Genomic DNA, 14,288 nt, shown 5'->3' with positions numbered 1-14,288 from the left:
TTTTACATTTTCCAATATTTTTATTAATCAAATGATATAAAATAACTACCATAAATGCCCAAGCATCTAGCTGGTCCTCTCACCCCAAAGTGATGAAGTCATGCCCTCCTCAGCCTCTTTTGCAACTCTGCTCCTATTTCCCCTGCCCCTACTCAGGAACAGACACTGGAAGGAGGATGGGGCAGAGCTGGAAGCAGCAAGGTTAGCACAGGGCAGACAACTACAGTTTAGGTGGGACAAGATTAGAAGGGGGTAGGTTCTCAGACACCCTTTTCAGGACCAAATATGCAGCCAGATTCCCATCCCTGCTCTTTGGATCACTTCCACAACCCAGTTCCTTTCTGCCCTTCCCCTACTACCAAATTGCTTGGCCCTTACCCTTCCAGGATCCCTGCATATCCTCTCCAGCCCCAACCCACCCCCTGAGCTCCCTTGAGATGAGGACTTCTGGACCCAGGAGCTCCACGGAGCCCACAGGGAAGCCTGTCCTGAACCTGAACATTGCAGCGATGAGGAGAGGTGCATGCTGGGGAAGGGGGAGGTGGGCGTTGAGGGTTTTATTTCCAGTGCCCCTAAAACTCCCCTACCCCCAACACCCCCAACAAGTTCCAAGTAGAAGTCCTCAGCTCCGAGTAACAGGCCTCTCCATCTTCACACTCTTGGCTGCTTCTCCAATCAACTCCCAGAAGCTTCCAAACTCCAGTTTCGAGTCATTACAGTTGCCCAGGTTGGCAATTTTCTCTTCTAGCCCACAGTTGCTCTGAGGACGGACAGGAAAGACATCAAAACTCAACAAGGCAGCACTTCCAGATCTTCCTGCCCCACCCTGGCCTGGGGCAAGTAGTAGGACAGGAACCTACCAGGTGTCCGCAAAGGGGAAAGGTACAGGGTTCCCAATGCCAGTAGGGTGGGGTCCTGGAGCACTAGCTTGGGAAGTCAGGGGTATGGATGGGGGGTGGGAAGGGTCCACTCCCTCAGTACCGGCATGAGGTGTGGCAGCTGCTGGGTAACCAGGTCTCGAAGTTCAGCAGGGGTCAGTGTTTCCTTTTTCCCCGCCACAGAGTAATTATGGAAGTTCTTGATGAGTGTCTCAATGGCCCTCTCTACATCACTGAATTCTTGGGCATCCTGAAGATAGGAGATACAACCCACATCAGGAGGGCCCACCCACCCTACAAAACCCTTCTCTGGAGCCTGGAGAGTCAACAAGGTAGAAAGTGGCTAGAAGACACTCTAGAGGCCAGAATCCTGCCCACTCCCTCTCCTCTGGCACAGCGTCTAGGGCACAGTGGCCTCTGCCTTAAGCCACTGATTAGGCAAGCCCTACACCCCCGATCTCAGGCAGGGCAGGCTCTAGCATGTGCCCAGACATCCTATTTCCAGAAGAAATTCATTTGCATCACCCTGTGTAGGCACAAGGGAGGGGATTTGGGACTTGCTGGCAATATCTACAGGCCAAGGACTAGGAAGAGAGCAGAATTCAGGGAGCGGGGCACAATACCCTCATAACAGAAGAGGTAAAGGTAAGAACAGAAAGACAGGCCAGACGGACGGGCCCACCTCAGCATTGGCTGACCGACACTGTCCCATCGTTCCTGGTACACTGGTCCTTCCTTCTGTGAGTTGAGTTTTGTCGTCTGTCCTATAGTCTGCCCCACAGGAGCTGATGGATCATGATCTACCTAGAGGAGGGGGAGACCTAAGGTGAGAAGAAAGCTCATTCTTTTTTTTTTTTTTCTTTCATGACCACGTTTGGCTCCACCCAACATATGCCTTCACCTTCACTGGTCCAGTCCCTGACAAAGCCACAGCCCCCAAAGCCAACTCACTCAGAGGGAATCCCCCTCAGCTTCATTCCTTCCCACCTCCTCCAGCCACCCCTGTAAGACTTGGGCAAAAGAGGCATGGGTTGCTCCCTGGAGAAGGACACCCCATCCAGGTTGAAGGCGCTGAGCTTTCTTACCTGCTGGCAGCTGGGAGACAGGATGGAGGAGCCAGCTCACCTGAGCTCTGCTCTTATACCTGGGGGAAGGGAGGGGAGACGGGGGCAGGGCCAGGGCCTTATCCCTCAGCCACCCCAGCTATTGCAGCCTTCTGGGCTGGGAGCCAGCTTTATGAGCCCCACCCTCTACAGTTCTAGAGTCAGTCCCCACCCCTATCATGAGGAGGAAGCCGTGGAGGGCTGGGTATGGGATGCCCCTGGCACAAGATCACCTTACAGAGTCACAGGAAGAGGAAAAAGAAAGGCTAGGGAGATGCAGAGGGGATCTTAGCTGGGAGAGTAAGAACCTGAGGCAGCTATGATGCAGGGGAGCAGAGGGTGTCAGCAAAAGAGAAGCAAGGGCTGATCAACGTAAGCTTATGGAAGGAGGAGCTTGAAAGAGGCCCATGGATCTCTGTGCTTTGACATCTCTCTTCTCCTCTCCCTTCCAACTAGAGCTAATTTGGCTAGGATCACTCTGGCCTGCTGAAACCTAGGGTCAAGCCTCTCTCAGTCCTGACAACCTAGAGATGAAAGGTTGAAAGGAGAGGCCAGAGGAGTGGGCCCTAGTACTGGGAAGGCACTGAGCCTTCACCTGAAGTCCTGCCAGCACCCTGCAGCAGCCCAGGGTGCACATGTGCAAAGCTCAAAGGAGTTACCTGGCAAGTAACCACCTCTCCAAACTGGTTACACTGCTACCTCCTCCCTCCTTCAAAGTCCTACCCTCTCCCTGAACAGCATCTCAATACCAGCCCTCCAAGCTACTACCCAGGCACCCCAGGGGAAACCTGAACTGTATTTCCTGGGACTGTGACTAACCCAACTAGCTTCCCTACCTGCCCAGGACCTAGGACCTAAAGCCACAGGGAAGCAGAGGACAGAGGAGTCAGTGGAAGGATTGCATGGGCCTAGAGTCAAAATTCCCTTCCTTACTCTGAAATCAGAGAATATGCCCAGACAGTCTTCCTGTGTCACATGCTGGATGGCCCCTGTATTTCTGGTCTCAATCAGGGATTTGTCTACAGGTCTCATTTAGAGACCTCTGAAAGGCATCAATCTGGAGACCCTACAAAGGTCTCGTCATCTGAGGGGCCAGGAATTCGGAAAACCTCTCAAATGTGTCTACCGACATCCTTCTGGGGTCCCTCTGGGGCCTCTTTCCTGCCTCTTGATGGGGAATTTGTCTCTGCTAATTTTTCTCTGGTTGACTAGCTGCCCCAAGTGGACATCCACAGTTACAGCAGTGACAACCCAGGGCTTACATCACTGCCACACCCCTACTCTCTCTAGTGGTGAGTTATACAAAACACTTGCCCCTCAAGTCAGAGAATACTGGGGAGGGACAATTCTGTCCCTAAATGCTCCAACTACTACAGCTCCCTCTCCCTGTCATATTTGAGCAATATTTCTCCAGGCCAGTTCTAGCCATTCTTGTCTTCATAACCTAACATCCCCAACAATGTTTCCTCAGAGCCAGATGGAGTAATGCACCTGTAATCCCAGCACCTGTGAAGTTGATGCAGGAGGATTGTTGAAGGTAGCAAGACTCTTAACTTTAAAAAAACAACAACACACAAAAAAAAAGCAAGCTAAGAGAGGGCTAGGGGTATGGCTCCTCCCAATTGCCTAACATGCAAGATCTTACTCTGATCCTCAACACTGTAAAAATTAATTGAATTAGCCTTAACAGCTGTGACAGTTAACTAGGGTAACACAGAGGAAATGTTTAGCGATGTTCATTATTACCATAACCAGCTGAAGGACAAACTCTAGGACTTATATTGGGGAAACAGGGAAGTGGAGACATGGAGGTAAGTCCCAAAAGCTGCCTTGCCTGCCTCAAATATCTGTACTTTTTTCGCTCATCAATTATGTATTTATTGGGCACCTACTTAGTGCAAGATCTGTTGCCATGTCACACATGCTCAAGGACCTGAGTTCTGTCCTCAACAACAGGGGGACAAAAATAAAAATAAACCACATAGTTCTAGATGCTGTAGGATATTTGAAGATGAACACTTTCCTTGTCTTCAAAGTACCCATAATCTTCATGTTTTCATCTCAGGTAAAGATATAGCTTTCCCATCTCCCAGTCTCAAGAAAAGAAATCAGGGTGGTGATATTATATAAATAAGCATCTGGGTTTCAAGAAGGAAGCTTTTTTGGGGGGGGGGGGAGTGCTGCCTGGCTCTGCCCAGCAGGCCCTGCCGGACAGCAAGCTTTACTTCTTCCGGATCTCCAGGGCCTTCTCCTTCCTGATTTCCTTTGCCAGCTCCCCAATCAGTTTCCAGTACTCATTGAACTTCAGCTCTGAGTCCTGATTCACATCCAAGGTCTTCATCTTTTCATCTAGAGAGCCCACGTCCTAAGGAGATATAAAAGGCAAAGGTTAGAGACGAAGGCTCTCGGGGCAGGGAGAGAGGGGAGTACAGGTGCCTTCCCTCAGACAGCACCAACACCTACTCCTGGCCTGAGGGTTAAGGCTACGGTCCCAGAACTGGACTGCCTGGAAGTCTCATAGCCGAGGGACACGAGCAGACACTATGGCTGATCATAAACTACCTTCCTCCTTCACAAAACACTACCGCCACTGCTGCTCATTTTCATCGCCCTAATGCCTTCTCAATTTAGTCACCACCCAGTAGGTCAGGGGAATAGCAAAAATACCAGGTTATCTGGTTTTCTAGGGTGCTCTTGACAAAGAGTGTCATTGCTATGAAACCAATGGATTCTGCAAGCCTGCCTTCATGATGAAGATTTGTTGCCAGATAAACAATTACAACATAAATGTCACTGCTGAACAACTAGTGGATGTCAGATTGAGAGATGCCTCAAATCGAGCTTGATTTCAATGCTGGGAGATTTTTTGGGTGGGGGGTGTGAGTTTTTAGATTTATTCATTTTATTTTATACGTATGGGCATTTTGCCAACAGGTGGTATACATACATATGTATGTATACCATATACATGCCTGGAGCTCGCAGAGGTCAGAAGAGAATATCTGAACAGGAATTACAGGTGATTGTAAACTGCCACATGGGTGCTGGGAACTGATCCTGGGTCCTTTGCCAGAGCAGTGTGCATACTCACTGAGCCATCTCTCCGGCCCCCATGCTCAACCTTTGAGTCAAGAGTTGGACAATGGCAAAGATCTGCCAAACAGATCTCCAGATGACACAAAGCAAATTCCTAGCAGCGTCATAAGTTCACTTGTTGTACAACGCTTCCACTACCAGCAGAAGGGGAGAGTGGTAAGCAGTCTTAGGTCCTTGCTTCCAGGGATGGTAATACCACATTATTTATTTCACTTGATCCTCATGACCTACTAGGATGACAGCCTCCATGACACAAGGACCTTGTCTATCTTACCCAACACCATCTATCTTACCCAACACCATACATTCAGTGTCAAGTACACAGCTGAAGTTTGTTCCTCAAGACAGGAAAAGACAGAATAGGTCTTCAATAAGTATGGGTTAAATAAAGACACCACTGATCGAACAAGAAAGGTGTGACAAGTCTGCCTAGCAGATGAGAAACTTAAACCCCAAGAAAAATCAGATACTGCAGATACTGGCGCAAAGCACAGATGAACAGCCAGGACCTGTATTTGACTCTCTCTCTCTCTCTCTCTCTCTCTCTCTCTCTCTCTCTCTCTCTCTCCATTCCTCCCTCCCTCCCTCCCTCTCCCCCCCCTCGTTTTATTTTATAAGTGTGAGTATTTTGCACCATGTATGTGCCTGGTGCCTGCCAAGGCCAAAAGAGGGTATGGATTCCCTTGAACTGGAGTATAGACAGAGACAAGCCATCATGGAGCAATGGAACTAAATCTGGGACCTCAGGAAGGGCAGCCAGTGCTCTTAACCATTAAGCTATCACTCCAGCTTGGACCTAGGTTTTCTAAATCAGTGATTCCATCCCTATCTACTGCTCTGTATCTTTCTTCCCTGCCTGCACCCTGCCCCCCTCAAAAAAAAAAAATATTAGAAATGAGCCAGGCCAGGTGGAGCAGGACAGTAATCTCATCTACCCGAGACTAAGGCTGAGAATCCAGGGTTCAAGGCCTGCCTGAGCTATTTAATGAGACTGTGTTTCAAATGTTTTTAAAAGGCTATGGTTATAGCTGAGCCCTGGGCAATTTACTTAACGTGCATGAAGGTCTAGCTTCAACCTCTAGTACCATACACACAAAACTTGGCATAGTGGTGCATGCTTGTAATTCCAGCACTTGGGAGGTGGAGGCCGGAGGAGCAAATTTGAGGCCTTCCTGGGATACATATTGAGACCATGTCTCAAAAAAATCATAGCTTTTAATTGTAAGAATAATAACCAGTTAGAAAATATTTTTTAAAATACTACTTATAATAGAAAAAAGAAGGAAGGAAGGAAGGAAGGAAGGAAGGAAGGAAGGAAGGAAGGAAGGAAGGAAGGAAGGAAGGAAGAGAAAGAAATATAGCACAGCACTTTGTGATGGTTTGTATATGCTCAGCCCAGAGAGTGGTGCTATTAGAAGGTGTGGCCCTGTTGGAGTTGATGTGTCACTGTGGGTGTGAGCCATAAGACCCTCATCCTAGCTGCCTGGAAGCCAGTATTCTGCTAGCAGCTTTCAGATGAAGATGTAGAACTCTCAGCTCTTCCTGCACCATGCCTGCCTGCCTAGATGCTATCATGCTCCCGCCTTGATGATAATGAACTGAACTTCTGAGCTTTTAAGCCAGCCCCAATTAAATGTTCTCCTTATAAGAGTTGCCTTGGCCATGGTTCTGTTCACAGCAGTAAAAGCCTAACTAAGGTACAGAGATGTCACTTTTGGGCATGGTTCTGTTCACAGCAGTAAAAGCCTAACTAAGGTACAGAGATGTCACTTTTGGGCCTCCTCTAAGAAAACTGAACTAAGGAATTGATTGGAAAATAAAAAAAAAAAAATTTCTTTCTCTTCACATCTAGCACAGAAAATTACTTTGGGTTCTACCTGATTGTTATTTTGTTTTGAGACAAAGACTCTATGGCCCAAGCAGGCCTTGAATTCTAGATCCTCCTAACTCCTGCTCCTCCTCTTCCTCCTCCTCTTCCTCCTCCTCCTCTTCCTCCTCCTCCTCCTCCTCTTCCCAAGTGAAGTTCCCAGGAGGGAAAAAAGCCACACTTCTGTTAAAGAGTCTATAGAATCTAAGATGCTGTAGAATTCGGATCTGTTAACGTTTCTACAGGGCTGACTGGTTAGAATGCCATGACTATGATGAGTTAGAATGTTAAACATATGGAGCCAAAAGTATCTTGAGCTATTTTTAGACCCTTAGTCTTTAGCCATTTAGCACTTTAGCCTTGAACTCAGAAATCTGCCTGCCTCTGCCTCCCGAGTGTTGGGATTAAAGGCGTGCGCCACCACGCCCGGCTCACTTTCTATATCTAACTTGACATCAGGTAAAACCTTTGGAAAATATTAACCAACTGCTAGCTTGCACCAACCTAAAGCTAAGAGCGTCATCACACAGCATCTACAGCAGAGACTTCCAGACTCTGCTTAGCCATGACACGTGCATAACCTGAGGCCCTCACCAATATAATCAGAAAATGCCTTGATTTCCTCTGTTCTGTGACATTGAAAACTCCACAGGAAACCCGGTGTGGTGGTGCACGCCTTTAATCCTAGCACTTAGGAGACAGAGGCAGGTGTGTCTCTATAAGTTTGAGGTCAGCCTGGTCTACAAAGTGAGTCCGAGACATCCAGGACTATTTGAGACCCTAACAAAAACAAAAAACCTTCATGGGGCTGGGAAGATAGCTCAGTTGACAGAGAGTTCACCTGGCATGCACAAAGCCCTGGGCTCCATCTCCAGCACCACATAAACTAAGGATGGTGGCACAGGCCTGCAATCCCAGCACTCAGGAGGTATTCACAAGACTGTTCTCAGACACAAAGCAAATTCAGTGTCAGCCTAGGATGTGGAAAAGAAGAATAAGAGGAAGAGGAAAGAGAGAAAGAAAGACAAAAACATTTTGTGTAATTGCTTCCACCTTCTAATGTGCTATGCCAGGCAACCCAATTCCTATTTCTAGCCATGGTTACTCATAACTGGCTCAGAATAAACTCTTTCTTATTCCCTTTGAAAGCTGCTTTTGCAATGATGCGGAATTACAGTCATGTGCTACCATAACTGGTGTCAACACAGAACACAGATTACTCTCCGGGTTGATTGTTTCCTGAGGCAGGGTCTCATGTAGCCTAAACTGGTCTTAAAGCCATTGGATAGCTGTGGGGAACCTTGAAGTCCGAGCCTCCTGCCTTCACCTCTCAAAGGCTGGGATTGCGTGTGTGCACCACCAAGCCCAGCTTCAACACAAAACACTCCTGACATCAGCTATGTGTGGGTATTCATACCAAGCAATTCTCTGGCAAACACTTGACAGGTGTTCTGGACTTCAGTTCAGTTCTGATACTGTCTACTTAAAGTAAACACCTTGGAAAGACTCAGTAGTATAAAGATGACTACTACATTTCCCTTAAATGTAGTTGATGTGATCCTAATTCAAATATTTTTGGGCTCTTTTTAACATAATAAAATGCTATGAGCCAGGTGTAGTGTCAAATGCCTGTAATCCCTATCAGGTGGGAGTCTAGGACAAAAGGACCACTCTAAGTTCAAGGCCAGCTTGGCATAGTGAGTTCTAGACCAGCTAAAGCTACATAATGATACTCTGCCTTAAAAGATCTAAAAATCGGCTGGGCGTGGTGGCGCACGCCTTTAATCCCAGCACTCGGGAGGCAGAGGCAGGCGGATTTCTGAGTTCGAGTCCAGCCTGGTCTACAGAGTGAGTGCCAGGACAGCCAGGGCTATACAAAGAAACCCTGTCTCGAAAAACAAACAAACAAACAACAACAACAAAAAAGATCTAAAAATCAAATAGATAGATAGATAGATAGATAGATAGATAGATAGATAGATAGATTTATCACCACCAGTCAAATTCTGAAAAATAATTAAGTAAATACAAATGGGTCATGGTGCTCTTGTAATTCCAGCACTTAGGAGGCTGAGGCAGGAAGATTGATGTGAGTTGGAGGTCAGCCTGTTTTAGAGTAAAATCAAGACTAGCTTGAGAATACACAGTAAGAACTGGGGGAAGGGGGTGTCTCAATATTTTTTAAACAACTGGGGAGATGGAAAATGGTTGATTAAATTCCAGGACAGCTAGGGCTACACAGAGACCTTGTTCCAAAGAAAGAGATGAAAGAAAGAAAGAGAGAGAGAGAGAGAGAGAGAGAGAGAGAGAGAGAGAGGAAGGAAGGAAGGAAGGAAGGAAGGAAGGAAGGAAGGAAGGAAGNGAGAGAGAGAGAGAGAGAGAGAGAGAGAGGAAGGAAGGAAGGAAGGAAGGAAGGAAGGAAGGAAGGAAGGAAGGAAGGAAGGAAGGAAGGAAGGAGAGAAAAAGAAAAAGATATAGGTGTGACAGTGTCTGCCTGTAATCCTAACACCTGGGAAGAAAAGGCAGGAGGATCTCAAGTTCAAGGCCAGCCTGGGACAAACAGAGAGACTCTGCCTCAAAAAATAAACAAAAAGACTACAGAGATGGCTCAGCAGTTAAGATGGCTAGCTGCTCTTCTAAAGGTCCTGGGTTCAATCTCCAGCAACCACATGGCTGCTAACAACAATCTGTAATTCTAATTCCAGGGGATCTTATGCCTTCTTCCAGCCCTACCAGCCCACACACATGGTGTACAGACATGCAGGCAGGCAAAGCACGTCAAAAAAAATAATAATAAATATTAAAAATAAATAAGCAAAAGCTTTCTGTGCTTGATGGCACTCCTAGGAACATCTTGAACTTTCTAAGACCTGCCTGACTTTCTGCGAGAAGTGTGGCAAGCATGAACCCCTTAAGAGACACTGTCCAAGAAGGATATGGATCTCTCTGTGCCCTGTGACAGGCTACGGTGGGCAAACTAAACCTATTTCTTCAAAAAGATTAAAGCTACCAAGATCATGCTAAGCTTGAGTGTGCGAGCCTATTGTATCTAGCTTGTATCAGATTGTATCTCTTAAAAGATACAAGCATTCTGAGGCTGGAGAGATGGCTCAGCAGTTTAAAGCACTGACTGTTCTTCCAGAGATGCTGAGTTCAATTCCTAGTAACTACATGGTGGCTCATGATCATCTATAACGGAATCTGATGCCCTCTTCTGCCATGCAGTCGTACACACAGCAGAGCACTCATAAATAAATAAAATAAGCTTAAAAAATAAGACCGTGTACTCATATTTATAAAACAAATAAATCTTTTGAGAAAAAGAGGGAGAGGGAGAGAGAAGTATTTTGAACGGGAGGTGAAGAGAAAGAGCCAAGTGACTGAGTTCTAAGCTGATTTTGTTATGAATTCCAGCACAGGGTAAACAAATACAAATGATCCTGAAGGAAAGCCTGCTGGTGCAGACGGAAAAGGAGTCACTGCAGGAGAAAGTATTCCAAGCAGGTGAGAGGGATGGAATGCTGGTTGTAGAAGCATGCGCACATCACGTGAGGACAGGAAGGAAGGCAGGTGCTAACGAGGTAGGAGAACTGGGGATGGGGGAAGTACAGGAAACCTTGATTGCTTACTTTCTCAGTGAGTCAGTTTCTCGGTGACAGGGAGCATGTGGGAAGAGGTCCTGGAATCTAAGGAAGGGAAAGTTGCGACCTAACCATTCACAGGGAAATACAGAGTTGCTTAGCACTGCCAAGGCTTCCTTTGGAGTTTGTGGTTCTATATTTAAGAGTGAAACAGGTCAACCTGGTTGTGCATGTTCCTCTAGGTAGATTCAGCTCTCCAAGTGCAGACACAGATTAGGCAGAAATTTAGACAGGTGGGGGCGCTGCCTGACAAGAATCTTAGGACAGAATCAAGGAATTTGCAAGCATGCCTGTAATGATGTTGCTTAGAAGATGAACTGAACAAGGAGATCCCCGAGGAAATGACCTTGATGGAAGGAAATGAAAACGGAGTAGTCAAGAGACTAAAGGTCCTGGCCAAGCCAAGCCACTCATGTCTGGATCCTGACTAACACTGAGGAAGCCAAACAGGAAACCACAGTGACTTCAAGGCTACCTTAAGCCACACATTATTTTCATTTATTAATTTTTGTGGGTTTTTTTTTTTTGAGACAGGGTTTTCCTGTATAGTCTTGGCTGTTCTGGAACTCATTCTGTAGACCAAACTGGCCTTGAACTCATAGATCCACCTGCCTCTGCCAGTTTTAAAGATGTGAGTGTGCCCCCACATCCAGCAGGGCTCGGTTTCAATCCCAGCACACACATGGCAGTTCACAACCATGTCACAACAACTCCAGTCCCAGATGACGTCCCTGATGCCCTCCAGTTCCAGACCTGATGCCCTCTTCTGCTTTCCATGAGCACAATGCCCACAGTCATACATCTGAGCAAATCATCCATACACATAAAGTGAAAATGGGAAGGAAAAAAAAGCTAATCCAAGCTGGAAAGATGGCTCATCAGGTAAGAGCACTGACTGCTCTTCTAGAAGTCTTGAGTTCAATCCCCAGCAACCACATCACCATCATCTGTAATGGGATCTGACGCCCTCTTCTGGTGTCTGAAGACAGCTACAGTGTACTCATGTTCATAAAATAAATAAATAAATCTAAAAACATCTTTTTAGTATACTATTTTTAAAAGATAATCCATATTCATGTTGGGACTGGGACTACAAACTTGTAATCTCAGCACTTCTGAAGTAGAGGCAGGAAGGAGAATCAGGAGTTTGAAGCTACCCTTAGCTACATGAGACTGTCTCAAAAAAGTTCATAATCACATACGTTTTTGTTGTTGTTTTTCAAGACAAGGTTTCTCCATACAGTTCTGGCTGTCCTGGAACTTGCTTTATATACCAGGCAGGCCTCAAATTCAGATCTGCCTGCCTGTGCCTCCCAGGGGCTAGAACTAAAAGTGTATGCCACCATGCCCAGACACATTCATACACTCTTACATGCCTGTGAATTTTCATAAAGGATGTAAAATAAACTGCTAGCAGACTAGAATAGGATGCAAACTTAGAGTCAATAAGTTAAACCCCTCCACACACACACTTCTGTGGAATGATTCCCTTATTGAGGGGATACCACAGGGGTAGAAAGTAGTCATAGGTGTTCCTTATAGGCCTGAGTATACCAAGAGTATAGCTCACTATACCTTTATGTATTGTTTGTTGAGTAAGAGTCTCCCTAACCTAGCTTCAAATCCTGATCCTTCTGCCTCAACTTCCTGAGTGCTGGGATTACAGGCGTACAGGCATGCACCACCATACCTGGCTTGTAGTTTTATTTTTGTTAAGCCTCCTTTCAGTCTTTACTGTCTGTAAATCTCTGAGAATTCAAGTCTGGGTCCAGTATTATGTTGAGAAAATGAGACCAGAGAGACATAGGCAGGACTTAACAGCATTGCTCAACAGAAGCACAGAGCCCAGCAACAGACTGTTCCCAATTGTAACAATGCAGAATGTTTGCTCATACACACATACACACACACACACACACACACACCACCTACCTGAGGCACTTACCTCACAGAACCACCTAAACATGCAGTCACTCACACTGTTTTCTGTCACATTACCTGTTCAGTGTCATCACCTGGCATACATAGAAAATCTTAGACCTAGAGCCCTCTACCAACCTTGAGCAAATGAGGCAGTTGCTGAGTGACCAGTTCCTTAAATTCATTGATGCTCAGGCTGCCTTTGCGTCCTTCCCGCCCTGCAAAGGTGAAGAAAATAGAGACCACAGTCTCAATGGCCGCCTCCAGTTCAGTCAGAGGCTCTGCTGCCATCAGTATGCCAAAGCAGGAGCTGATGTCCACACAGATTGTCCTGACAGGGAAGAAACAGACCATGGGAGTCAAGGATCCAAGAATGGGTGAAGTGGCTGCCTGAAAGGGTCAATGAGGGAAAGATAAAAGGGTCCAGATACTGTTTTCTGTTACAACAGTATTGCAGTTTAGGTTCACATCAGAAATCATCTTTATCTGAGTGCCCCTTTGGAGTGTCTGTCTTAGGGATGGCTCTGTAGTGATCCTTCCATGCGACAACCACTCTATCTGTGACAGTCTTTCTTTGGAGTCCTCTGAATGTGCTAACATCCCATGTAGGGGCTCTGTTCTAATGGTCCTTTCTCTCTGTCATTCCCTGTCTGAGGGTTGTTTGTCTCCAATGTTGATTTATATTGAGACTGGAGTCTCCACCCTCCCCACATACTGGCTACGGCTCCTAGTAGAGAAGCCTAGGGCTGGCAAAGGTCCAATTGAGGTCAGAGCTGGCTCAATTGGACCAGATCCATCTTCTCTGCCCCATACCCTCCCTACCTCTGGCTAGGGGGGTCAGAGTGTGCTCAGCACAAGAACCCACCGACCTTCCCTGCTACTGCCCATGACTGACAAGGTCTAGAAAGGGACTCTTCAAACTCCTCAAATCCACAACCCACAAAGTGTTTGGCCGGGACACCAGGGCCTTCGGGGGTCCAGGAAGGGAAGAAACGTGCCTACTCATCCCCTCATTTCTGTCTGTCCACCCACCCACATACTCCTTCAGGGACCGTTGCCTGCTCTCCTAAAGTCACTTCCTGAATCTCTGCCTGAACCCGCTTGGAAGGAGGGACCCCGGGATCTGATAAAGAAAAGAAGGTCTCCAAGTTCTCTGCAGACAGGAAGAGTAACTCACCAAGAAAGAAGGTGGGATGCAGCTAACCGATCTGGAGCCCTGAGGCTGAAGTTTATTAGCACCAGGCAGGGCGAGAGCCACTCCCAAGTCCGAAGTGTCAAGTTTCCGCCTCCGCTGAGGGGACCGCCCCTGCTGTCACTAGGCATCCCAACACAGCGCCATGCGACTGGGACACAGCCTGATCAGGAAGGACCACAGGGTCTCATCCCTCCCAATTATGAGGGCTACTTGGGAGTCTGTGTTAGAGGGACTGCTACTGCTGCTTGAAAAAAATTAAAAACAAAAGCAAACAAAATATACTTGAGGGATTCAGCACTGAAAATTCCCTTCTGAGACGGCAAAGAGATCCAAAGGCACTCGGAGAGCCTCAGACTAAGGGTCCCATAGTGGAACCCCTATTGAAATTCTTCACTGAGTTCCGAGACAGAAGCCCCTATCGGAAACGCACAGGCTAAGCACTCCTGGGCAGAATCCTTCACTTTCCCTGCTCAGCCCGCACCACAGCACCCAGCACCATAGCACCCTTCCCTCGACCTCCTTCCCTTCCACCTACTTCCCGCTAGGCTCAGGGAGGTGGTAAAAGCAAGAACGGAAAGAAACACAGGG

The 14,288-nt window shown here is 47.0% G+C and overlaps 2 protein-coding genes across 4 annotated transcripts; both read right to left on the bottom strand.

Annotated features, from left to right (window-relative positions):
- Positions 1 to 2,041, bottom strand: S100a14 (S100 calcium binding protein A14). 3 transcript variants are annotated; one of them, XM_021159146.2, is made up of 4 exons: positions 1,964 to 2,041; positions 1,561 to 1,682; positions 982 to 1,128; positions 1 to 760 (listed from the first exon to the last, which is right to left on the bottom strand). In XM_021159146.2, exons 2-4 carry the CDS (start codon positions 1,588 to 1,590, stop codon positions 623 to 625), a joined length of 315 nt encoding a protein of 104 aa, XP_021014805.1. In that variant the 5' UTR covers positions 1,591 to 1,682; positions 1,964 to 2,041; the 3' UTR covers positions 1 to 622. The 3 variants fall into 3 exon arrangements, with proteins under 3 accessions (XP_021014805.1, XP_021014806.1, XP_021014807.1); XM_021159147.2 differs by having other exon boundaries at positions 1,561 to 1,699; positions 1,964 to 2,032; XM_021159148.2 differs by lacking the exon at positions 982 to 1,128.
- A 2,079-nt stretch (positions 2,042 to 4,120) lies between these two features.
- Positions 4,121 to 14,241, bottom strand: S100a13 (S100 calcium binding protein A13). Its single transcript, XM_021157212.2, has 3 exons — positions 13,683 to 14,241; positions 12,644 to 12,836; positions 4,121 to 4,346 (listed from the first exon to the last, which is right to left on the bottom strand). Exons 1-3 carry the CDS (start codon positions 13,826 to 13,828, stop codon positions 4,203 to 4,205), a joined length of 483 nt encoding a protein of 160 aa, XP_021012871.1. The 5' UTR covers positions 13,829 to 14,241; the 3' UTR covers positions 4,121 to 4,202.
- Between the last annotated feature and the right edge of the window lie 47 nt (positions 14,242 to 14,288).

Source organism: Mus caroli, chromosome 3 (genome assembly GCF_900094665.2).
Source record: "Mus caroli chromosome 3, CAROLI_EIJ_v1.1, whole genome shotgun sequence".
NCBI lineage: Eukaryota > Metazoa > Chordata > Mammalia > Rodentia > Muridae > Mus > Mus caroli.
The sequence above is the reverse complement of the archived record's forward strand: the minus strand, read 5'-3'. Positions and strand labels throughout refer to the sequence as shown.

Bases quoted from the DNA above. Each gene is read 5' to 3' on its own strand.
- S100a14 (XM_021159146.2), bottom strand. From the start codon at position 1,590: ATGGGACAGTGTCGGTCAGCCAATGCTGAG. The intron at 1,129-1,560 runs GTGGGCCCGTCC...TCCTATCTTCAG, and splicing joins GTCGGTCAGCCAATGCTGAG to GATGCCCAAGAATTCAGTGA. The intron at 761-981 runs GTACTGAGGGAG...GTCCGTCCTCAG, and splicing joins AGCTGCCACACCTCATGCCG to AGCAACTGTGGGCTAGAAGA.
- S100a13 (XM_021157212.2), bottom strand. From the start codon at position 13,828: ATGCCTAGTGACAGCAGGGGCGGTCCCCTCAGCGGAGGCGGAAACTTG. The intron at 12,837-13,682 runs GTGAGTTACTCT...CTTCCCTGTCAG, and splicing joins GCATCCCACCTTCTTTCTTG to GACAATCTGTGTGGACATCA. The intron at 4,347-12,643 runs GTTGGTAGAGGG...ATATCTCCTTAG, and splicing joins AACTGCCTCATTTGCTCAAG to GACGTGGGCTCTCTAGATGA.